Source organism: Abramis brama (genome assembly GCF_963993115.1).
Source record: "Abramis brama genome assembly, chromosome: 15".
Taxonomy (NCBI): domain Eukaryota; kingdom Metazoa; phylum Chordata; class Actinopteri; order Cypriniformes; family Leuciscidae; genus Abramis; species Abramis brama.
The window spans coordinates 1,043,099-1,070,178 of NC_139977.1; the positions used below are offsets into that span (position 1 = coordinate 1,043,099).

General features: G+C 40.3%; 1 protein-coding gene across 3 annotated transcripts in view; it reads right to left on the reverse strand.

Moving 5' to 3' along the window:
- Window positions 1–5,765: 5,765 nt before the first annotated feature.
- The window catches only part of LOC311097864 (NACHT, LRR and PYD domains-containing protein 3-like), a 99,763-nt gene continuing 78,448 nt past the window's right edge, over window positions 5,766–27,080 (reverse strand). For 2 of the 3 annotated variants that reach the window (XM_084137815.1, XM_084137816.1), the window contains 4 exons: window positions 22,795–22,968; window positions 21,189–21,362; window positions 14,450–14,623; window positions 5,772–7,345 (listed from right to left, as the gene is read on the reverse strand). In XM_084137815.1, coding sequence (XP_083993941.1) covers window positions 7,324–7,345; window positions 14,450–14,623; window positions 21,189–21,362; window positions 22,795–22,968 — 544 coding nt within the window. In that variant the 3' untranslated portion in view covers window positions 5,772–7,323. Of the gene's footprint in view, window positions 7,346–14,449; window positions 14,624–21,188; window positions 21,363–22,794; window positions 22,969–27,080 lie in introns of all 3 variants that reach the window. The other variant, XM_084137814.1, reaches the window with a different exon arrangement.

The following is a 27,080-nucleotide window of genomic DNA, read 5'->3' on the forward strand; positions in this document are numbered from 1 at the left end:
TCATGCTTTCCCAAGGACTTACCAACAACTGCGTCGTGATGTGCGGCAATGGCGGCAACATACATTTTCAGGGTGGAGGGAGGCAGCCTTCGCTCCAACCCTTCTAGCAGGAAGGAAAGCACGACACTGATGGGGCATTTTGTGGGTTCTTGATGTTTAGAAGAACACCAGTTGACGAAGAGGTTCCACTTCAACGCATAGACATGTCTCGTGGACGATGCTCTAGCGGAAGTGATGGTAGCCACCACCGCTGGTGGTAGGGTACTCAAACCTGCCTCGTCCCGTCCAGGAGCCACACGTGGAGGTTCCAAAGACCGGGACGAGGGTGCCAAAGGGTGCCCCGTCCCTGAGAAAGGAGGTCCTTCCTCAGAGGAATTGGCCAGGGAGGTGCTGTCGCAAGGAGTATGAGTTCCGAGAACCAGGTGTGGTTGGGCCAGTATGGGGCAACCAATATGACCTGCTCCTCGTCCTCCCTGATCTTGCGCAGGGTCCGCGCAAGAAGGCTCACTGGGGGAAACGCATACTTGCGGAGGTGGCTCGAAGCGACCGCAGATGCTTCTGACTCCATATGAGGAGGTGGCGGGCGAGTTGTGACATACGGCTGGAGCGCCGACCACCTTGATGGTTGATGTACGCTACTGTCGCGGTATTGTCTGATCGGACTAATACGTGCTTGACCCCGGAGCAGCGCATGGAAGCGGTGCAGGGCGAGACGTACAGCCAGCAACTCGAGGCAATTGACATGCCATAGGCGCTGGGGTCCTGTCCAGGAGCCCGCGGCAGCATGTCCATTGCACATGGCGCCCCAGCCCGTGGTGGAGGCATCTGTTGAGACAACAACATGCCGGGAAACTCGTTCCAGGGGCACTCCGGCCCGTAGAAAGCTGAGGTTCGACCACGGGGTGAAGGTCTGACGGCAGGTCGGAGTCACTGGGACCCGGAGCTTGCCGTGTTGCCATGCCCACCTCGGGACTCGATCGCGAAGCCAAAGCTGAAGCGGTCTCATATGAAGCAATCCGAGCGGCGTTACTGCGGCTGCGGATGCCATATGCCCCAGGAGCCTCTGAAATAATTTCAGTGGAACCGCACTCTTGCCCTCGAATTGGCGAAGACAAGTCAGCAGTGACTGCGCGTGCTCGCTCGTAAGCTGCGCGCACATGGCGACCGAGTCGATCTCCATACCGAGAAAAGAGATCCTCTGCACGGGGCAAAGTTTGCTCTTTTCCCAGTTGACCCGAAGGCCCAGACAGGCTAAGTGTTGGAGCACCAGATCCCTGTGTTCGCAAACCTGGTCTCGAGAGTGAGCTAGGATTAGCCAGTCGTCGAGATAGTTCAGGATGCGAACCCCGTGTTCCCGGAGGGGAACAAGGGCTGCCTCGACGACCTTCGTGAAGACGCGAGGAGACAGGGCTAGCCCGAAAGGGAGAACCGCGTACTGGAATGCCTGCCCCTCGAAAGCAAACCGTAGAAACGGTCTGTGTCGAGGTAAAATGGAGACATGGAAGTAGGCGTCCTTCAGGTCGATCGCTGCAAACCAATCTTGTGGCCGCACACACTCGAAAATGCGTTTGGCCGTGAGCATCTTGAACGGCAGCCTGTGAAGGGAGCGGTTCAGGACGCGCAGGTCCAAGATCGGTCGTAACCCACCCGATTTCTTCGGAACAATGAAGTAAGAGCTGTAGAAGCCGGACCTCATTTCGGCTGGAGGGACAACCTCGATCGCACCCTTCGCCAGTAGGGTGGCGACCTCCGCTCTCATGACCGGGGCATTGCCACCGACCATAGTGAAGCGGACTCCGCTGTAGCGGGGAGGAGATCGCGCGAACTGAATCGCGTAGCCGAGCCTGATGGTTCTCGCGACCCAGCGGGACAGTCTGGGAAGCTCTAGCCAGGCTTCCAGAAAGTGCACCAGCGGGGTCATACGAACCACAGACGTACCGTCGGGGGTGCAGCGAGGCGGAATGACCGGCCCAGGCGTGGGTGGCATAGCGGCCCGGTGCGGGGGCCCGGTCATTAGCCGCGTCCTGCCAGAGGAGGCCAGGGGAGGACCAGCGTCCCACAGGGGCGTGCTCTGGCAGGGGTCTGCTCTCAGTCTGGCGACAGAGGGGGATGAGAGGAGCGTGGCCCGTGGGCGGCGCGTGCTGTCATCCAGAGCCTCTTGGGGCTTGGAGGAAGGGACATCTGTTCTTGAAACAAGAATTTCCCCCCGGCCCTCCACCGGGGAAAGGAGTGGCCCTGCTACCAGCTCCTGAGAAGAACTGAGCCCTAACCCCAAGCTGCCCGTCTCAGAAGTGCTGCTTAGCATGGCGTTTAGCCGGCTAAGGGGCGGAGACAGGCGGTGCCACCCTCCTGCGACCTCCTCTGCTGTGGGCCAGTGAAGGCTCGAGGGGAGGAACGCAGAGGGGCGGTGTCGGCGGGAAGCAGGCTAAGGAGACCGCACGGACAGATGACCGTCGGTGCAGAAGGTCCTGTGCCTGCTTATAGAGTGATCGAAGACTGTTGGGCGCAATCCTCAACCACACCGCCGACTAGGCTGCCCGTCTCAAGAGTGCTGCTTAGGCTGGCGTGGCAGTCTAAGGGGCGGAGACGGGCAGCGCCGCCCTCCTGCGACTTGCTCCTGCTCAGGGCCGGTGAAGACCCGAGGGGAGCAACCGCATGGAGGGGGCCTTGGCGGGAAGCAGACTAAGGAGACCACACGGATGGATGACCATCGGTGCAGGACCCGAGTCTACTTCAGGTGGTCGAAGCCACACCGCCAAGGAGCCCAGCCCGGGACATGGGGGAGCTTAGAAAATGAACTCTCAGACACCCCCACATCAACCTGGCTAAGCCCATGTCTGGACCACACTAGTGGACATCACCTGACCCAGGATCACGCAGGTGCTGATGTCGCCTGAGCGAGGTCGGCAGTGTGCGTGGCGGAACAAACCAGGCCAGGCATGGGAGGCATAGCGTCCCAGCATAGGGGCGTGGTTAGAATTTCCGTGTTCTGCCAGGGGTGGCCAGGGAAGGACTAGCGTTCCACTGCGGCCGGTTCGACAGAACTCCCGGGACAGCACTGCATCGAAGGCGCAGGCGACACACAGCACTGCATGACCGTGCCACGATAGTGACAGGGAACATGCAGACCATGATCGCCGTGCGATCGAAAGCAGCGAAGGCGGAGGACACCCGCGGGCCACGAAAGTCACGTGGAGTCTCGCGCAGCGCAGGCGTCCTGATGCACGTCCGGGAGAAGCTTACAGCGCTCGGGGGGAGGGCGGGGCCACTCCAGCCGATGCTTTCAGCTGCCCGGGAAAGCATGGCTGACAGCTCTGGATCGGTTCCGGCAACGATGGCACTCCCGTGGGAGGCAACGCAGTCGAAACTTCCATTTCCAGAGGAATCAAGCCCGCCTTGTGATGCTGTGAGTGCATGGTCTGCGATGTGGAGGGGGGTGTGGCCCGAGGAATTGACTCGTCGGTTGTTGTGCCACACCAAACCCTCAGATCACCCTGGCCACCAGCCAAAGTATCCCTTCTCGAGGAAGAGATAAATTGGGGTGTGGCAGAGGGGACTCTACTCACATGGAGATCATTGAGTCTTGATCTATAAACATCGCGATGGTCATGTTCCCGCAATGAAAACATGACTCATCAACGAGCGCTGCCGAGCGTGATTAAGCCCAACACGCAAAACAGCGCTCGCGACCGTTAGGCAGATGACACACGCACACACATCCAGAAAATACACGGGCGAACCGTCTTGAAAAAGACGTGCCGCGTGCAGCTCTTTTAGAGAGTGGAAAAGCTCAGCAGAGTGCTGAAGCGCCCAGGGAGAAACACACTCACTGTCGGCAGATTACTGCACAAATCAGCAGCAGGAAATGCGATCTCGCTGGAAAGCGCCGTCACACCAACACACTGAAGAGCCGCTCGTCTCGAAGAGATTTGAGATGACACTCAAAAGGCTTGTGGAGTGAAGTACTGAACTTGGCTCCGAAGCGAAAACATATCTGCATGTTGCTCGCGACTTCCTTATATACCCCCAGGGTGGGGCGGAGTTACGCTATGCAAATTCCGCAGACCCATGGCATTTCTTTGCCATTGGCTCGTGTTTTAATACGCGAAGATGATAGGATTTCTAAGCGAAACCCCATTCGTCGTCATCCGACGTAACTCGGAGTGACAACGAAAGGGAACAAGTGTTTTCTGTGTCGCCTGCAAAGATGAAGTTGACGATGCGTCGTGATCTTCGCAGAACGCGCCAGAGAGAAATGCACATTTCATATGGATTACATAAGAGAGCAGCCTTAGTTTTGAATTGTTCTGTTTAAAAGTAGACATTTCAAGCTTTCTATATATTTCTCAGGTCTGTGAGGCAAGTAGAATACCTTACGCTGAGTTTCGGTTCATTTATGAGACAAGAGTCCAGTTCACTCGCCGGCGCCTCCGTGTCATGATTATCTATTTTCTACTATATTTACTTAAATCTAGGCAATTGGTTGATGAAACATTGATTAAAATTAAGATACAATTAATAAAAAACGAAATTCACTTTAAAGACAGGCTTTGTGCTTTCTGTTTGAGGTCTCTGTGATTTTTTTTAAAGTCGCTTTCAGAGCAGTCGTGTCCGTAACGGTAGAACTGTCACACCCGTAACATTGTTTTTTGTTTGTTTTTTTACATAAATGCGAACACGAAAAATAAAATAAAACGAATATTTTATGTTCTGTGGAGGCCGGCCGTTCTTCATCCGGTGGGTAGGCTATTCTTTTGGTTTGTGCAGTGTAATTCATAGAATTAGTAAAAAATATTTTGCCACCTAAAAGTTAAAGATTTTTTGTGTCACGTCACATGTGTGTTTCCCTCATATTAAATATAAAACGCATGTGTAGACTCATTTTTTTCTAATGTCTTGACTCCTTTATTAAGGGAGTATGGATATATTAACAGACGTTTCAATATATTGGTATTAAATGCATTTTCTGAGAATTTATATTTCAAGTTTTGACTGCAAATGTCACGTCCATAACGCTGGAATTGCCCAATTTTAACGAATTTATCCTCAACTAGTTTTTTGGTGTAGGTCTATGTATTTTATTATGTTAACTTAAATAATACTAATAGTAATTTAAAGATGTGGTAGCCATACATCTTACACATCACACTCCACTGTTATGGTGGCAATTAAACATTATTGTGGAAACAAAATATGGTAGTATTGCGCTACAGCGCACATTCTATCAGCTGCAGTTCTGGCGCCTCAGTTCCAATACTGTAAAACTCGATGTAGGCCTACATTCACATCACACATGTTAATGCTGCGGTAGAGTTACACTCACAGGACACTTGCACTTATTCGCAATCATAAAAGTTCATTATTTGCTCGTGCTTTAAAGCTTTGCCGGGTAAACATTTCATTGGCGTTCTGTTCTGACATGATGCACTTTTTCTGAGCGAGTACTGAAGTGCGCGCGCACTGTCAAACAGCGCCAACCTGAATTTTTGTTGGGTCAGACCCATCTGATGGGGGGCTGATACCGCGAGAGCAACATGGAGCTACATGTAAAAGATATGCAGCAAACAAGCCACTTTGAAATGTTGCTGTTTTCATGAATATAAAAGTTGTGTGACCCTCCCCCTAGACTAAAAAAAGTTGGATGACCCTCCCCTCAACAAATAATAAAAAGACATGACCCTCCCCTATTTTCCTCCGGTGGTCCTTTCCATAAATACCGAACAGTCCCTTAGTCATTTTAATACATTTTATTCCTCTTATCTTTTGTATGTGTGTATGTCTTTAAATTATTATTGGTTTGCCTGTCATGTGAGTAGGAACAAGACCGTATAAAGCAGGCAGCATGCCAAACAATTGAGGTTGTTGGCTGCTCACTAGACGACCAGGGGCCTCATTTATAAACGTTGCGTACGCACAAAAGAAGGCGTACGCCGCTCTCTACGCAATAATTGGTATTTATAAAAAGCAAACTTGACGGGAAAATGTGCGGTCCTTCACGCAAGCTCTGACCCAGGCGTACGCACAAAAACGGGTGAAATGAGAAATGGCGACACCGTCGGCAGATGGAAGAAACACGTGAAAGTGTGTGAAACTGTAGATCGTTGTGTAAAAGAAATGACAATACTGCCTCTCATAAATAACATGAAGACTTCACAAAGCAAGTCTTACAATTAACAGCCCACAGGAACACCCGTTTGATCGATCTGCAGTGTAAAACAAACAAAATCAAATGAAGATTACAACAGAAATGCAAATTAACACATATTTGCAAAAAGATATAAATATGTTCTGCAATAATATTAGCATGTTATGCAATTCATCCTCATAACACATCTGTAGCTTGTCAGATGCAATCAAATGGATGGTAATAAAATGCCATGATGCCATCACAATGCGTAATGACGCACAATGGCTGATCATGCGCTTCACGCTTGCGCGTGAGTGAAGTTACGTTTCTTGGTTTTCCTCTGTGTTTGCCATGATTTCGCAATCTATGAATATTAACTTGTGGGCGTTTCACGGTCTATTTATGGGCAACTATGGGCGTGACATGAAGCCGCAAAAGCTGTGCTACATTTAGAATTGATTGTGATTTATTAAGGGAAAACTGCGTAGGATGTGCGTGCGCACGGTTTTATAAATCCGAATATTTCTGTGCGTACGCACATCCTATGTTTCATCCGTACGCCACTTCTGATGCAAATCCTACGCAAAGTTTTATAAATGAGGCCCCAGGTGATCACCAGCAAACTGGACTGTGGAGTTACTTCAGTGGACTTGCCTTTCCAGCACTTTAGATTATCACTTCTGTGGACTTTATATATACACCGGTGGACATTACTCACATTCACTTTGGGACAAGCAGTACACCAGGATTCTTTGGACTCTTTTATGGTATGGTGCAACGGACTCCACGCTTTCAACAGACTTAGTTTTCTTGTATTTATTGTGTCGTTTTAATTTCCTTGTGAATATTGTTTAATACACTTTTATTCCGGTTATATCTGTTGTTGTCTCATCTTTTAAAACACTTCACAAACTCTCACAGGTTAATCTGACTCCAATATTAGTTAATGTAATTCAACCGAGAGGGCAGAACGTTACAATATTATCATGTAAAATGGGGCATCAGTATAAATGTCAGTTCTGAAGAAGAAACAAATGTTTTCCATGTTTGACTCTGGATGAAGGATTGGATCATTCTGGAAAGTTACATAAACACATGTGTGTGTGATGATCACTATGGGTTTGTGTGTGTTGATTCTGTTGAATGTGATGTGTCTGAAGCGGCTCTTTATTCTCCATCAGCTGATCCAGAGAAGGTCAGAATCTTTCATCATAAAACCTGTCAGTAAAACACAGACAGTCAAATTATCCACTGTAGAACAACTGAAACAAACTATTTGCACTATTAGTCAGAGATAATAAAATAACCTTGTGATATTCAATTTTTTAAATATCTTTTAACCATTCAGATTTTGATTTTGCATCCAAATCACGAATGATGACCCTTGACCCTTATCCATAATCCTGTATGACTGTCCTCTTTCTGTCATTGGGTCAGTTTTATTAATGACAACGAAAGTAGTAATAAATATTTAACATTATCTTCTATTGCAAATGATATTCAAATTAATGCAATTTTCATCATTCTGATTATCCGTTATAAGAAGTGTGGTTATTTTGACCACCATTATTCTCATACCCCAATGCACAGCACAAATGATGAACTCACATAGAGTAGGACTGTTTTAATCTACTTAAGTCAAACGCTAAACAAATTTCTATGGACGTATTGGATGGTTATTCTGCGCTGTGATGAACATCAAACTGTGATAGCAATGCCGCTTCAGACGGGGTTTCCTACACTGCCATTGTGTTCTTCACACTGTCTCTGGATGAAGATAAGCAGCAGACACTGGTGGCAGCGAGTTCAGCGATTCAGAGCCGAGGGAAAACTTCAGAATAATGTCAGACTTCATTCATGGAGTTGTGTGAACAACACACGTCATATCCGTGTACGTACCAGCACATGTGCACTTTGGTCAGAGCGGAATAGTTTAAAGGGAAAATCATCCAAAAAATGAAAAAAGTATAAAATATAAAGTATTTTAACCCTCATGTGGTGTTCAAAACCCTATAACACCTGTGGTGTTCCCGGTCAAAAATGACAGGCCCATGAAAAAAAGCTTATAAATCACTCATTATACCATATTTTCACCCAATCTTGGATTCAATCTTTTTGTCAACATGTTCTCTTTCAATTAGGACTGGTTTTATATTTTGATTTGCATCTGAATAATCATAGGCCTCATTTATTTGAGAGTAGGCATTTCATTTTTTGAGTATTTTTTTTTTACATTTTTGAATAATTTTGGAAATATTAAATAAAATCTGAAGAAAATTGGTATTGTTGATCACAATAGTCTACTCTAATGTTTCACCAGGAATTTTGTTTTGAAACTTTTGTTTTGTAAAAAATATGGCACATAGTCACACTTGTGGTGTTCCCGGTCAAAAATGACCGGCCAATAAAAAATAGCTTATAAATCACTCATTATACCATATTTTCACCCAATCTTGGATTCAATCTTTTTGTCAACTTGTTCTCTTTCAATTAGGACTGGTTTTATATTTCTGTTTGCATCTGATTAATCATGGGCCTCATTTATCTGAGAGTAGGCATCTCATTTTTTGAGTAAAAAACAAATAATTTATGAGTAAATTTGGAAATATGAAAAAAAAAATATGAAAAAAATGGCTACTGTTGATCACAATAGTCTACTCTAATATTTCACCAGGAATTTTGTTTTGAAACTTTTGTTTTGTAAAAAATATGGCACATAGTCACACTTGTGGTGTTCCCGGTCAAAAATGACCGGCCTATAAAAAATAGCTTATAAATCACTCATTATACCATATTTTCACCCAATCTTGGATTCAATCTTTTTGTCCACTTGTTCTCTTTCAATTAGGACTGGTTTTATATTTATATTTGCATCTGATTATTCATAGGCCTCATTTATTTGATAGTAGGCATCTAATTTTTTGAGTAAAAAACAAAACATTTTTGAATAATTTTGGAAAAATTAAATAAAATCTGAAGAAATTTGGCACTGTTGATCACACTAGTCTACTTTAATGTTTCACAAGGAATTTTGTTTTGAAAAACTTGTATTTTGTACAAAATGGCACAGAGTTACTCTTGTGGTGTTCCACTGGGCCATTGAGGGCCATTGTTTCAGTTGGCCATTGAAAGTGAATGGGAGAGACATGTGTTAGAAGTCCATGAGGAATATCTTTAGATCTGAGTGATGGATTATGGTGAGTTTGGGCTCTTTTTAATCTTAACAATCTCATGTAAATAATGATGTGCCATTTTCCACAATTTATGCATGCTTCATTGAGTTATGAGTTAAAACGCGACATAAGTGCTAGGCTACATCTATATTCAAGGCTCTGTGTGCGCCTGTTGGGGTTTGTGTGTTACAACTCCATTAGGAATATCTTTAGATCTGAGTGATGGATTATGCTGAGTTTGGGCTGTTTTTAATCATGATAGTCTGCTGAAATAATGATGTACAGTTTTCCACGATCTGTGCATGCTTCGTGAAGTTATGAGCGAAAACCAAACGTGAGTGCTTCATGAGTATATACTTGGCTAGATGCGTCTGTGGTATTTTCTGTGTTAGAACGCCATGAGGAATATCTTTAGATCTGATTGATGGAATATATTGAGTTTGGGCTCTTTTTAATCGTGAGCTCCTGCTGTAAATAACGATGTGCCATTTTTCATGATCGATGTATGTTTCATGAAGATACGAGTGAAAAGGCCAAGTCTAAGCTACCTTGATTGGCTACGTGAGTCTGTGCGTCTGTGGTATTTTTTTGTGTTAGAACTCCATGAGGAATATCTTTAGTTCTGAGTGATGGATTATGTTGAGTATGGACTCATTTTAATTGTAAGCATCTGCTGTAAATAATGATGTATCATTTTCCACAATCGGAGCATGTTTCATGAAGTTACGAGCGGAAATGTGTCTAAAATTCAGAATCCATACATGGTTTACACATGGGTCTCTTGAAGGGCTTCTTTTAGAAAAACCTAGCTCAAGTTTAGTAAAAAGCCTGAAACAATTATGCTTGTTGTATTCTACTCATTGAGACCTTTCAAATGACATATGACACAGGACTATCTGAGCTGTATGATGTATTTGACATATTGCTGAATGTAATACAAAAAAGTAGTTTATAAATTATGATTTTTTTTTCTTCTAATTATCAGCAAATAACTCGGCACTACTTAGGAGTTTATCAAATTGGCTACATTCATTGTAAATTTCAGACTCTAAGCTTTCAAATGACACCTATTTTAAGTTGATCAAGGTAATAGTTTTGAAAAATATTATGATTATTTATTTCGCAGCTAGGTGGCGCTTGCAGGGGGTACACTCAGTTTTAGAGTGATAACTCAGCAGTCGTTAGGAGTTGAAAGTGATTAGATGCATTAAAAAGCTGAGATTCTAAGCTTTAAAATGATACATATTTTGTGTTGTTCCATTCATTGGATGCATTGGTCTCTCCCATTCACTTTCAATGGCCCATTGAAACAATGGCCCACAATGGCCCTCAATGGCCCAGTGGAACACCACAAGTGTAACTCTGTGCCATATTGTACAAAATAAAAGTTTTTCAAAACAAAATTCCTGGTGAAAAATTAAAGTAGACTAGTGTGATCAACAGTGCCAATTTTCTTCAGATTTTATTTAAAATTTCCAAAATTATTCAAAAATAATGTTTTTTTTACTAAAAAAATTAGATGCCTACTCTCAAATAAATGAGGCCTACGATTAATCAGATGCAAATAGAAATATAAAACCAGTTCTAATTGAAAGAGAACAAGTTGACAAAAAGATTGAATCCAATATTGGGTGATAATTAACATAACAAGTGATTTATAAGCTATTTTGTGTAGGCTCGTCATTTTTGACCGGGAACACCACAAGTGTGACTCTGTGTCATTTTGTACAAAATAAAAGCATTTCAAAAGAAATGTCCTGGTTAAACATTAAAGTAGACTAGTGTGATCAACAGTGCAATTTATTTTCATATTTTTCTCAATATTGCCAAAATTATTAACAAATAATGCTTTTTTCACTCAAAAACTGAGGTGCATAAGCTCGGATAAATGACTCCTACAATTAAACTGTTTGAAAATTGAATACAAAACCAGTCCTAATTGAAAGAAAACAAGTTGATAAAAAGATTGAATCCAATTTTTGGGGATAATATAGCATAACGAGGGATTTATAAGCTATTTTGTGTAGGCCTGTCATTTTTGACCGCGAACACCATAGGTGTAACAAGGTGAAAAAAACAACACAAAAAAGTAAAAAAAAAAAAAAAAAAAAATTTGGACAAGTTGTTATAGTCTCTGTGAACAAAGTCACTAAGTTTCAGTTCAATGCGATAACATTAACTAGTTTTTCAGGAAAAAGAAAATCTTCTCCAGTCAAAAATGACATGAACACCACATGAGGGTTAAAGAAATGTTATATGTACAAGTGCAAGCGGGACTTTTCTTTAAATTTCTGCTTTTGTGGTCTGGAAAAGAAATAAGGGTAAATGGCATTAGAACAACACAAGGGTCAGTAAATGATGACTTAACCCTCAGAGGTCGGCAATCACGCCGGCGTGATCTGCTCGCTTTTTTCCTTATGAGTTGAATTGAGACCCCAAATACTCTTTTGACTTTGATTTTACAAAACAAGTTTCATACATCAATCGATTCTGTTAAATGTGTATTATTTTTGTGTATACTCAAAATAAAAACAAAGTGTTGTGCTTTTTGCCAAATAAAGAAAAATAAACACGAGGCGAGTTCTGCCTACTCTCCGTCAGTGTAGTCCATTCTGAAACGCGTCCGAAAATGAACAATAACTAAGCGAATACTCAGTCAAACAGGCATACAGACACACAGGCATGAAGCTTGAATTCTCTTCTTTTAAATGAAGTAATTTATATAAAAAACAAATATTCTCATCTTGTGAAATCTGTATTAAAAGAGAGCGATTCCAGTCGACCTAATTACAGCTCATTCAAATGTAATGTGACTCCACCCACGGAGAGCGCACGCTATTCAAACGCAAATGGCTGAGGCAATCCAAGCGCAATCCTGTGAACGCCCACATATCAGCTCGAGAAAACCAAAACACAAGTTTATTTAGATCATTACTTGTTTACACCGTCTTGCAGCGCTGTGAGGAATAATAATAATGGAAAATGTCCCTCAGAAGTGCGGGTATATCGAGGAGCGAGCTGAGGAATACTAGTAAGTTTTTTCCTTCTCACGTGAATTTCTTCACGTGGGTTTCTGTTTATGAATGAATAAACGGCAGAGATGCGCGCTGTTTACCACAGCTGGCAAAGACAGTTTAAATTTAAATCGCGTGTGTGTGTGAATGAATGATGATGTTTTAGCAAACTGTATTGCTATACTGAGATGAGTAAAAATCGACTGAAATATGTTGAAATAAAATGTAGGCTATTTGTATAAGCAACGTATTAAACTGCAAATTAACAATATGCCCTAATATTTCATGAAAACAACGTTACAGTCAGGCGAAATATGAAAGACAACATCTTGTTGACTAGATTTGGGTACAGTTTTTACTGTAGAATATACTGCCACGTCAAATAAGCTTTTGTTTAGCAATTTCTATATATAAAATACTATTTTTGTCAAAAATAAAGTCATCAACTAAGATGTTAGCTGTTCCAATGTTGACTATATTCAAACTAATGAATACATAGATAAAATGTAGGTCTATAATCATTTTTTTTTACAAAGAAAGAGTACACTTGAAATATTGTTGAAATTGTAATTATTGTTGTAATTGTAACCTTTTTAATAAAATAGCATAACATATTTACAAGATAGATGTAAGCAAAATCTTAAATGGTCAATATAAGTCTTCTTCTAAATATATCTTTTGTCCTTGCATTGTGGCTCAGTCAGTTTCACACCTGAATGAATGGCTAATTATGCAGAGTGGGTGGGACATGTACAAGGTGTAAACCACTCCTCGTTCACGCCCCCCTCGCATATTGGCTTTCCAAGCAAAACCTGTTTTACATCAATTTAAATCAATGTATGGTTTTATGTGAACGATAAAGCAAGACTATTTTCACATAATTTTAAAGAAAAAACTCTAGGCGAGGACATCCATTAGTCAAAAGTCTTATTGACCTTATTTCAGATTTTGTGTTTTGTGGCCTTATTTCAGAAATTTTAGTTTTTAGTTTTTTTCAATAACCATGCATAAACATTATTCTCTCAAAAATGAAAACATGTACATACACGTGGCTCACATATTATGGTAGCCCTGTTTGTGCTTTATAGAGTGAATTTACACCTTTGCCATTAATATGTTTATAAGCAACTGAAAAAAGCACAAATGTCAGGGCATGTCAGAACATCTCAAGGGCCCCAAAAACAGCCCAGACCCCAGAGGGTTAATTTTCATTTTTGGGTGAACTATCCCTTAAGGTGTTTACATGTGTGTACATCAACACGGCACATATTTTACTAAGATTATGGTTACTTCAATTATGAGCTTAATCGAATCAATTTGATTGAAGTATTGTGTTTACACGACTAAATCTCATTACAATCACATTATGAGAGTTCATGTAAACGTAGTCAATGGTGTTTACATGAACGCTAAAAAAGTGATCGGGTTGATGTGTGTGTTTATATGTCACAAGCTTCTGATCAGATTTAATCTTTTGACATGCGCACACTGCACGTATACAGAGTTTCCCGCCGTTGTTGCATACTAACCATCCTCCTTTTCTTTGTTTTAAAACGCAGACTTGATATTTATCTATTTCAGGTCCTAATTATGCGTTGACGAGCACATGAACTGTTGAGCCACCCTGCTTGTATTTATCCAGCAGTAAAGCCCCTTCCCGTGCCCAAAACTGTGTGTTCTGTGGATGAGAGTCTGAAACGAGGACTGTCCTGCTCCACTTCACAGACGATAAGTGCTAAGAGAATCTCAGAATGACAGGACACTCATTTATGACACTTTATTCAACAGGAAGAACAGCTTGATCCGTGCGTCATACATCATTACGCTATTTCTACGTCATTGCGCTATTTTTACGGAATTGCATATGTGCAGTACTCTCCAGTTTCGGTTCTCAATCTGATCGAGTGTTTACATGTCCTCTCGATCGGATTACAAAAGGAATAAACCACCCCTTACAATCGCAGCTAATGATACAAGTGATGCATTGTATTGTTTGACATAAAAAGAAACGTTAATATACTTTATTCGAACTATAAATGGAATCAAACTCTTATTAAACGTGAAAGTAACCTCAGAAGAAGAAACTATATTAATTTACAATTAAAATTCAAACATGTTTAGTCATCACTACTCACCGAAGCGTCTCCAGTTTACAATGTGGATCCTCCTTCAGATCAGAGAGCAGCTTCACTCCTCTGTCTCCTAGTTTATTCAATGACAGATACAGTTTTCTCAGGTGTGAGGGGTTTGATCTCAGAGCTGAAGCCAGATCAGCACAACCTTCATCTGTAACACCACAATCCATCAACCTGTAGAGAACAATGACACTCTTCAGTCTCTCAGTTCAGGATCTACAGCTCAGATAATCAGGAACTTCACAATCAGAAACATAGACTTAATCCATGACATGATTGACAGGTCCAGTCTAAGGTTCAGACCTGCTTCTACATGCTGCTTCAGGGGGTTAATTTCAATATCAGAAAAAATGTCATAATCATTTAACTCATGTTTTCATCATAATAATAAGTACAATTATGTCACTTTTGTAAGAATTTAATGAAGTTTTCTTTCAGCACACATTGTCAGTCTTTTAGGCTTTTGTGTTAATTTTGTTTTATGTTTGTTGTAATTTTCAATATTCACAATGGGAGGAATATAGAGGATGTTGATAGGAGTGTAACGGTATATGTATTCATCCTGAATCATACGGTACGGACGTCACGGTTCAGTGCATGCAGTCGACACATTCAGTCACAGACGATCCACACTCCAATCCAGAAGGGGGCGCGTGGCAATGCAATGCTGTTTGCTAACAGTAAAAAGCTCAGAAGAAGAAGAAGAGATTTCACTCAATATGTTCAAATCTATAATCCTGTGTTTCGACTGTGTAATGATATCAATAAAACATCTTGATAAATAAGATCTCACGTAACATTACATTTACCTCATGCATTTAGTGTCGACAGCAGGTTAGTTCGCTAGAGAAATGAACTCTAGAGAGAAGCATTTCGTATATGCACTAATGAATATTAGCCAATTCATTATATTTACTTAACCTGTTAGTAATGTTTTTTTTATGTATGTGTAAATAAATTGGTAAAGTGATTATATTTCAAAAATTAATTGGAGTAGAAAATTAACTATATAATTAGATTTAGATGGTAATGCAGAACCTGCCTTATGTGCAATTTACACGTTTTTTATTTTTTATTTGAGCGTTGATTATTACATTTAAAAATAAATAGCAAATGAATTTAATAATTTGGGCTCTGTTGTTAATTGTAAAATGTAATATTATAGTAATGTGTAATGAAGGGCTCATTATAGGGGTGGGACAAAATATTGGTCGGGCGATATATCGTTGTCCTTCTCCGTGCGATATGATAATCGATACGCTGGCGCCAAATATCTATATTTAAATAAATAAAATAAAATAAATAATAAAATAAGGCGCTCTAAATAGATTTCCCTGTTCCCAGCGTCGCTACTTCATGGCTCCTTGAGGTAGCGCTAACACATGAATGAGGGAAACGTGAACATAAGTTAACTAGCCTAAGATTATTAAGATTTTTAATAGGGATGTGCAAGACTAGTCGACTAAACTCTACAGCTGCTACTAGTCAACATTGAAAACAATAGATTACACAGAAAAAATAAAGAAGATTTAATGTTCCTGTGAAGAGCAGGGCGCGAGCCATGGAAACGGAGTGAGGCCAGTGGAGCAAATGTTAAAGAGATAGTTCACTTTTAATTTTCATTTAATTGTAATTTTTGGGTGAACAATCCCTTTAATGAACGTCACTGAGCGCTGCACCGTCTGGAGTCCCAGGAGCTGTGAAGGATAAGAGGAGGAGTGACGACAGTGGAAGACAAGAGAAAACCAGGCCTGGACATTTACATTGTGTTTTGTCTATGTATGGGCAGTTGAAGGCACAAGGCGTTGAAGTTTAAAAATATTTATATTTAAAAGTATTTTAAATATCACATTAAAATAAAAAACTTGGAAAGATAATACATTAACCCTCAGAGGTCGACAATCACGCCGGCGTGATCTGCTCGCTTTTTTCCTTATGAGTTGAATTGAGACCCCAAATACTCTTTTGACTTTGATTTTACAAAACAAGTTTCATACATCAATCGATTCTGTTAAATGTGTATTATTTTTGTGTATACTCACAATAAAAACAAAGTGTTGTGCTTTTTGCCAAATAAAGAAAAATAAACACGAAGCGGGTTCTGCCTTCTCTCTGCCAGTAAAGTCCATTCTGAAACGCGTCCGAAAATGAGCAATAACTCAGTGAATACTCAGTCAAACAGGCATACAGACACACAGGCATGAAGCTTGAATTCTCTTCTTTTAAATGAGGTAATTTATATAAAAAACAAATATTCTCATCTTGTGAAATCTGTATTAAAAGAGAGCGATTCCAGTCGACCTCATTAGAGCTAATTCAAATGTAATGTGACTCCACCCACGGAGAGCGCACGCTATTCAAATGCAAATGGCTGAGGTAATCCGCGCAATCCTGTGAACGCCCCCATCAGCTCGAGAAAACCAAAACACAAGTTTATTCAGAACATTACTTGTTTACACCTTCTCGCAGCGCTGTGAGGAATAATGAGGAATACGAGGAATACGAGCTGAGGAATACTAGTAAGTTTTTCCTTCTCGGGTTTCTGTTTATGAATGAATGAACGGCATAGATGCGCGCTGTTTACCACAGCTGGCAAAAAACAATATTACGTGACAGTTCTCCATTATGGACGCGAGTGCTCTAAAAAAAGCACTACAAGACTTTCAAACTTTCACAGAGACCTCAAAACAGAAAGTACAAATCCTTTCTTTAAAACAAATTTCGTTTTGTATCAATTGTATCTTAATTTTAATAATTTTTTCATTAACAAATTTCCTGGATTTCGTTCACTAGCCTACTGCGAAGATCACGAGTCAATAGCCTATCGTCAACTTCATCTTTGCCAGAAGTTAAATTTAAATCGCGTGTGTGAATGAATGATGATGTTTTAGCAAACTGTATTGCTATACTGAGATGAGTAAAAATTGACTGAAATATGTTGAAATAAAATGTAGGCTATTTGTATAAGCAACGTATTAAACTGCAAATTAACAATATGCCCTAATATTTCATGAAAACAACGTTACAGTCAGGCGAAATATGAAAGACAACATCTTGTTGACTAGATTTGGGTACAGTTTTTACTGTAGAATATACTGCCACGTCAAATAAGCTTTTGTTTAGCAATTTCTATATATAAATTACTATTTTTGTCAAAAATAAGTCATCAACTAAGATGTTAGCTGTTCCAATGTTGACTAAATTCTAGGGCTGACTTCTAATAGTCGAGGATTCGACGATTCGATTCGGAGAGGTCTGATTCGACTATGAACCTCATAGTCGAATACATGGGCGTCAGTTTGGTTTGAAATGTGCTGGGGACAGAGACGCATTCGCATTTTCAGAAGGGCTGGGTTCAAATTTTTTTTTTTTTTTCGCTTTCGCGCAGTTCATGTTTTGAAAGACGATGTCCTGTAGCTTACTAATGTAAATAAATAAAAATGTATTCAAAAATCTGCTTCACATTTTCAGCAGGGCTGCGGAGCGGCTGTGGGTTGACTCCACACGGTTCTCATGGGCTTTATAAGTTCTAACGTGAAAAAAGCTTTACGTGGTTTAATGTACCTAAACAATGATTACCAAATTTCCCTCTCATATTGCTCCTCATATCCACTGAAAATGGTCAAAAAATCGAACCCAGAGTCCAATTATTATGGACGTTATCTGATATTAAGCGTTTCTGCTTCACATTTTCAGCAGGGCAGCGGAGCGACTGTGAGTTGACTCCACACGGTTCTCATGGGCGTGAAAAAGCTTTACGTGGTTTAATGTACCTAAACAACGATCACCAAATTTCCCTCTCATATTGCTCCTCATAACCACTGAAAATGGTCAAAAAATCGAACCCAGAGTCCAATTATTATGGACGTTATCTGACATAGCGTTTCTGCTTCACATTTTCAGCAGGGCAGCGGAGCGGCTGTGAGTTGACTCCACATGGTTCTCATGGGCGTGAAAAAGCTTTACGTGGTTTAATGTACCTAAACAACGATCACCAAATTTCTCTCTCATATTGCTCCTCATGTTTATGAAATGTTATGATATATGTGTGATATGTTTTGTTCATCTGGCTTTAAATGAATAAAAGGTATTTGTTACATACCATGTTTTTCTTTTAGTTTTTTTAGCTCTTTTGTTTGAAATGGAAAAAATCTAGCTGCTATCTAAAAAAAAAAAAAAAAAAAAAAAGGTTCGACTATCAGTCGACTACGGCAAAATCTAACGAATCAGATTCGACTATGAAAATCCTTAGTCGAAAACAGCCCTACTAAATTCAAACTAATGAATACATAGATAAAATGTAGGCCTATAATCATTTTTTTTTTTACAAAGAAAGAGTACACTTGAAATATTGTTGAAATTGTAATTATTGTTGTAATTGTAACCTTTTTAATAAAATAGCTAAACATATTTACAAGATAGATGTAAGCAAAATCTTAAATGGTCAATATAAGTCTTCTTCTAAATATATCTTTTGTCCTTGCATTGTGGCTCAGTCAGTTTCACACCTGAGTGAATGGCTCATCATTATGCAGAGTGGGTGGGACATTGTATTTCTCAGGTGTAAACCACTCCTCGTTCACGCCCCCCTCGCATATTGGCTTTCCAAGCAAAACCTGTTTTACATCAATTTAAATCAATGTATGGTTTTATGTGAACGATAAAGCAAGACTATTTTCACATAATTTTGAAGAAAAAATTCTAGGCGAGGACATCCATTAGTCAAAAGTCTTATTGACACATATTTACTATGTGTTTTGTGGCCTTATTTCAGAAATGTTAGTTTTTAGTTTTTTCAATATCCATGCATAAACATTATTCTCTCAAAAATGAAAACATGTACATACACGTGGCTCACATATTATTGTAGCTCTGTTTGTGCTTTATAGAGTGAATTTACACCTTTGCCATTAATATGTTTATAAGCAACTGAAAAAAGCACAAATGTCAGGGCATGTCAGAACTTCTCAAGGGCCCCAAAAACAGCCCAGACCCCAGAGGGTTAAGAGGTAGGGCCTAATCTTGTTATTTGACCTCAGATGTGTTTTCTTCGTCTCAGTCACGGAGAGCACAAAAATTATCGCTCAAAGACAAACGAGGCGCGGGAGTAGAAATAAAAGGGACAAGTTTTATGTAAGCTGTGCCATTTCAAGTAGTAAGTGTGATAGCCGGAGCAAGCAAATGCACTTCAACATAGAAAAAATAACTGTGCTTCAGAATCAGCTTTATTCGCCAAGTGTGCGGCGTTTAGCAGCATTTATTATATTATTATGGGATTTGACAGTATGATTCATAGATTAAGTGCTCTAATGGATCATATATACACAAGTCTTTAGAGGGTTTTTACTTTTAGACTAGTCGGTTACAAAACTTGTTGTACATAGACATCTTTGACGCTCTTCAACGAGCGCTTACACAGATACACACGGGAGCATTTCAGAGCAAGCGTCTATAAGTGGATTCGTCTATATAATTTACTTAAAATGTTGAATTTAATTTACAGACTGAAAAACATTTAGTGCTGTTTTCTAACAGTTTTAACTTTAATAAAGAGAGAAAACCTGCATTTAACCTTTACACAGGCATTTTGTTTTCATAGTTAGACAGATATCGTGATGTATCATTATTGTCTAGCAATATATCGATTATCGCAGAATTGCTGTATCGTGATATTATCGTTATCGTGAGCCATGTATCATGTATCGTATCGTGAGGTACCCTGTGATTCCCACCCCTAGCTCCTAATATAGTTTACAACATTAGCTGAGATAGATTTTTTTATCCTTAAGAAAATTCATTATAATAGTATTTATTTAAACATATATAGACATTTTTTTTAAAGGGATACTCCACTTTTCTTGGAAATAGGCTCATTTTACAACTCCCCCAGAGTTAAACAGTTGAGTTTTACCGTTTTCGAATCCATTCAGCCGATCTCCGGGTCTGGCGGTAACACTTTTAGCATAGCTTAGCATAGATCATTGAATCGGACGAGACCATTAGCATCTCTCTCAAAAAAATGACCAAAGAGTTTCAATATTTTTCCTATTTAAAACTTGACTCTTCTGTAGTTACATCGTGTACTAAGACCGACGGAAAATGTAAAGTTGAGATTTTCTAGGCTGATATGGCTAGGAACTATACTCTCATTCCTGCGTAATAATCAAGAAACTTTGCTGCCGTACCATGAGTGCAGCAGGCGTAATGATATGACACAGCACCTGAAAATAGTCCCCAGCTCGGTAACCAATGAGTCCAGCTGGGGACTATTTTCAGGCGCTGCGTCATATCATTACGCCTGCTGCACTCATGGTACGGCAGCAAAGTTTCTTGATTATTAGTTACACGATGTAACTACAGAAGAGTCAAGTTTTAAATAGGAAAAATATCGAAACTCTTTGGTCATTTTTTTGAGAGAGATGCTAATGGTCTCGTCCGATTCAATGATCTATGCTAAGCTATGCTAAAAGTGATACTGCCAGACCCGGAGATCGGCTGAATGGATTCAAAACTGATAAAACTCAACTGTTTAACTCTGGGAGAGTTGTAAAATGAGCCTATTTCCAAAAAAAGTAGAGTATCCCTTTAAACAGTTTAATAAAAAAAGATAAAGCAATATTGTGTTTATTTTACTCCCCCCTGCTGTACCGAACCGTGACTTCAATACCGAGGTACGCACCGAACCGTCATGTTTGTGTACCGTTACACCCCCAATGTTCACACATTTATACAATCTTACCACAGTATCTCCAGTTTACAGTGGGGATCCTTCAGTCCATCAGAGAGCAGCTTCACTCCTCTGTTTCCTAGTTTATTTCTAGACAGACTCAGTTCTCTCAGGTGTGAGGGGTTTGATCTCAACGCTGAAGCCAGAATAGCACAACCTTCATCTGTAACACCACAATCCCCCAACCTGTAGAGAACAATGACACTCTTCATTCTCTCAGTTCAGGATCTACAGCTCAGATAATCAGGAACTTCACAATCAGAAACAGAGACTTAATCCATGACATGATTGACAGGTCCAGTCTAAAGCATGAAGTCTTTATAATTTCTCCAACACTGTACCGCAACTGTCCTCTGACTTGCACACATCTAGAGATGTTTATATTTGATCCGCTTGCCACCGTACTATTTTTTTTAAATGGCACGGTTTGGGGAAAATTGTCACAGTTATGTTATGTTAAATTCATTTTAATGGACTTTTAATTTGTTTATCTTCAGTTACATGTTTCCTTTGTTCTGGTTTCCCGCCACTCATGAGTTACTATGGTTACTGATATGATTAGTCATTCTGTTCAGCTCTGTCAATAATTTCCCTTGTTTGCCTTACTATTTAAGTTGCTGTGTTTTTCACTGGTTTGGTCACATTAATTTTAAGTTGTGTTTGCTCGCTTGCCTTTTGGATTGTTTGCTTGTATGGAATTTTTAAAGCCTTTTTTGAACATGATCTTCATCTTCCTATGCTTCCTACAACCTAAACGTGACAAACATATTAGTGATGGCGAAGTGAAGCATTCTGAACCAGCAAAGCTTTCAACACAATTGTATTAGAAAAAGGTTCATTACTCGAAGCTTTTCAAATCAGAGCTTGACGAGGACCTCTGCTGGTGAGAGTGAGGGAAAGCGCTGTCACAAAAATGTTTAACAACCGACCAATGCTTTAATCTTAGAAGCAAAAATCAATGAATGAATGGAAAGATGAATAAATGAATGATTCAATATATTAAATAAATGACAACAATCTGTTCAATTGCATATTCTAGTAACTCAAAACAATAAAATAAACAATAAAGAACAATAAAACAATAAAGACAACATTTTGTATTGTGGATGTGGACATTTTTCCTGTTTGTAAACAAATAAAACTCATGAATAGAGTATACAAATGCAGTTTTAAGTAAATAAATACAGGTGCACTCTGTCGCTGTGAGAAGCTAGCGCAGTGAATGGGGCCTGAGAGTGTGTTGTGAGTGAGGGCGCGGGTGCAGCCTCCGTGTTGCCAGATACACATTTTATATGTCTTTTTGGACTCGTTTTTCCCATTTATTGTGACACTTCATGCCCTCTTCAATTACACACGCAAATGTGGCAGTGCGCGCTTTATGTCACTTCATTATAAGCACAAAAGAAACTACAAGCATGATGCAACATTGTAGTTGATGTCAATTAGTGAGTCATGAAATTACCAAAAAGTGCCAATAAATTATGCAACTTATTAATATATGCAACTCTTATTAAACATGTGTACAGTTGGTTATAAATATTACCAAGAATGTAACCTCAGAAGAAGAAACTATATTAATTTACAATTAAATTTCAAATGTTTAGTCATCACTACTCACCGAAGCGTCTTCAGTTTATAACGTGGATCCTCCTTCAGACCAGAGAGCAGCTTCACTCCTGAGTCTCCTAGTTTATTCAATGACAGATCCAGTTTTCTCAGGTGTGAGGGGTTTGATCTCAGAGCTGAAGCCAGATCAGCACAACCTTCACCTGTAACACCACAATCCATCAACCTGTAGAGAACAATGACACTCTTCAGTCTCTCAGTTCAGGATCTACAGCTCAGATAATCAGGAACTTCACAATCAGAAACAGAGACTTAATCCATGACATGATTGACAGGTCCAGTCTAAGGTTCAGACCTGCTTCTACATGCTGCTTCGGGGGGTTCATTTCAATATCAGAAAAAAATGTCATAATCATTTAACTCATGTTTTCATCATAATAATAAGTACAGTTATGTCACTTTTGAAAGAATTTAATGAAGTTTTCTTACAGCACACATTGTCAGTCTTTTAGGCTTTTGTGTTAATTTTGTTTTACTGTTTTGTAATTTTCAATATTCACATTGGGAGGGAGTGTAACAGTATATGTATTCATCCTGAATCGTACAGTACGGAAGTCACGGTTCAGTGCATGCAGCCGACACATTCAGTCACAGACAATCCACACTCCAATCCAGAAGGGGGCGCGCGGCAATGCAACGCTGTTTGCTAACAGTAAAAAGCTCAGAAGAAGAAGAAGAGATTTCACTCAATATGTTCAAATCTATAATCCTATGTTTCGACTGTGTAACGATATCAATAAAAGAATAAGATCTCACGTAGCATTACATTTGCCTCATGCATTTAGTGTCGACAGCAGGTTAGTTCGCTAGAGAGATTAACTCTAGAAAGAAGCATTTCGAATATGCACTATATTAGCCAATTCATTATATTTACTTAACCTGTTAGTAATGTCTTGATTTTATAATGTATGTTTAAAAAAAATGGTCAAGTGATTATATTTCAAAAATGAATTGGAGTAGAAAATTAACTTTATAATTAGATTTAGAAGGTAATGCAGAACCTGCCTTATGTGCAATTTACACGTTTTTATTTTTTTATTTGAGCGTTGATTATTAAATTGAAAAATAAATAGCAAATGAATTTAATAATTGGGCTCTGTTGTTAATTGTAAAATGTAATATTATAGTTCAGTTCAGTTCAGTTTCACTTTATTGTCATTCAAACATGTTAAACATGAAGGAACGAAATTCGTTTCCCAGGTCCAGCAGCGTAATACAAAATAAATAAATATTTACAATTCTAAGACAGACCCTATATAAAACATATAAAACGTAGACCTATATAAAACATTAAAAATAGTCTTAACCATAATAAACAATCAGAGCCATAATTTAACCATATGACATCATTAAAGTGCCTTATGCAGTAGCAGCAGCGAGCGAGCAGAGGGCAGGAGGAGCTCTAAACCAAGGAGTTCATAAGCCTCACAGCCTCTGGAAAGAAGCTGCACGTTAGCCTTGTAGTTCTTGATTTAAGGCTGCGCAGCCTTCTGCCAGTGGGGAGGGTGGTAAACAGTTTATGCGCCGGGTGAGTGGAGTCCTTCATAATATCTGATGCCCTGCTTCTGCACCTGCTGACATAGATGTCATCTAGGGAAGGAAGGCTGTCATTTGTTGTTATTTTCTTAGCAGACTTAACTACTCGCTGCAGCGCCTTCCTGTCAGCTGCAGAGCAGTTTCCATACCAGACGGTGATGGAGGATGTCAATGCGCTCTCCACCACACACCGGTAAAAAAAGGTCAGGATAGCAGGGTTGAGGCCGGCCTGCTTCAACCTCCTCAAAAAGTACAAGCGTTGGTGGGCCTTCTTAATAATGCTGGCTGTATTTGTGGCCCATGTGAGGTCGTTGGAGATGTACAAGCCCAGATATTTAAAATTGGTCACCATCTCCACAATTACTCCATCAATGAAGATGGGAGGAGGTAGAGTATGATCTATCCTCCTAAAATCCACAACCATCTCCTTAGTATTTCCCACATTGATGCAGAGATTGTTTTATCTGCACCAGACCACGAGTTCCTCCACCTCCTGACTATATGCTGACTCGTCATTATTAGATATCAGTCCAATCACAGCCGTGTCATCTGCAAACTTCACTATGTGATTGCTCAGACGTGTTACAGAGCAATCATATGTGAGGAGCGTATACAGCAAAGGGCTCAAGACACATCCTTGTGGGGAGCCAGTGTTGAGTATAAGGGTGGAAGATGAGGTGCCGTGGATCTTAACCGACTGTGGCCTGTTTGTCAAGAAGTCCAGGACCCAATTACAAAGGGAGTCCCAGCAGCAGCAGTTTGTTTATTAATGTCTGTGGAATGATGGTATGAAAAGTCCAGGAAGAGCAGCCTGACATAGTAATCCCTGTTCTCTCGGTGGGTGAGAGCAGAGTGGATGACAGTTGACACTGCGTCAGACACAGACCGGTTCCTTCTATAAGCATACTGGTGGGGGTCCACCTTGATGTTAACAGTGTCCTTCATGTGAGCCAGAACCAGTCGCTCAAAGCATTTCATGATCAGTGGAGTGAGGGCCACGGGACGATAGTCATTCATACTTTCCACTACTGATTTTTTAGGCACTGGTACAATAGTGGACGTCTTAAGACAAACAGGCACAGTATCTAGGGAAAGTGATAGATTAAAAATATCTGTTAGCTCCCCTGTAAGCTCCTGAGCACAGTCTTTAAGAACCCGGCCAGGGATGCTATCTGGACCTGCTGCCTTGCGTGGGTTAATCTGCCGCAGCGTCACTTCCTCAGCAGACACATTGAAAGATAGCTCACCTGGAGGTGGTGTGAACCTGGTACTTTTGGAGGAGTTGGATAAGTCAAAACGAGCATAGAAGGCATTTAGAGCATCAGGAAGGGATGGGTCCAGAGGACATTCTGCATCCTTTCCTTTATATCCTGTGATACACTTAATGCCCCTCCACATGCCTGGGGGTCATTATTGTAAAAAGTAATGTGTAATGAAGGGCTCATTATAGGGGTGGGACAAAATATTGGTCGGGCGATATATCGTTGTCCTTCTCCGTGCGATAAGATAATCGATACGCTGCCGCCAAATATCGATATTTAAATTAATAAAATAAGGCACTCTAAATAGATTTCCCTGTTCCCAGCGTCGCTACTTCATGGCTCCTTGAGGTAGCGCTAACACATGAATGAGGGAAACGTGAACATAAGTTAACTAGCCTAAGATTATTAAGATTTTTAATAGGGATGTGCAAGACTAGTCGACTAAACTCTACAGCTGCTACTAGTCAACATTGAAAACAATAGATTACACAGAAAAAATAAAGAAGATTTAATGTTCCTGTGAAGAGCAGGGCGCGAGCCATGGAAACGGAGTGAGGCCGGTGGAGCAAATGTTAAAGAGATAGTTCACTTTTAATTTTCATTTAATTGTAATTTTTGGGTGAACAATCCCTTTAATGAACGTCACTGAGCGCTGCACCGTCTGGAGTCCCAGGAGCTGTGAAGGATAAGAGGAGGAGTGACGACAGTGGAAGACGAGAGAAGACTAGGCCTGGACATTTACATTGTGTTTTGTCTATGTATGGGCAGTTGAAGGCACAAGGCGTTGAAGTTTAAAAATATTTATATTTAAAAGTATTTTAAATATCACATTAAAATAAAAAACTTGGAAAGATAATACATTAAGAGGTAGGGCCTAATCTTGTTATTTGACCTCAGATTTGTTTTCTTCGTCTCAGTCACGGAGAGCACAGAAATGATCGCTCAAAGACAAATGAGGCGTGGGAGTAGAAATAAAAGGGACAAGTTTTATGTAAGCTGTGCCATTTCAAGTAGTAAGTGTGATAGCCGGAGCAAGCAAATGCACTTCAACATAGAAAAAATAACTGTGCTTCAGAATCAGCTTTATTCGCCAAGTGTGCGGCGTTTAGCAGCATTTATTATATTATTATGGGATTTGACAGTATGATTCATAGATTAAGTGCTCTAATGGATCATATATACACAAGTCTTTAGAGGGTTTTTACTTTGACTAGTCGGTTACATAACTTGTTGTACAAAGACATCTTTGACGCTCTTCACCGAGCGCTTACACAGATACACACGGGAGCGTTTCAGAGCATGCGTCTATAAGTGGATTCGTCTATATAATTTACTTAAAATGTTGAATTTAATTTACAGACTGAAAAACATTTAGTACTGTTTTCTAACAGTTTGGACTTTAATAAAGAGAGAAAACCTGCACTTAGCCTTTACACAGGCATTTTGTTTTCATAGTTTGACAGATATCGTGATGTATCAT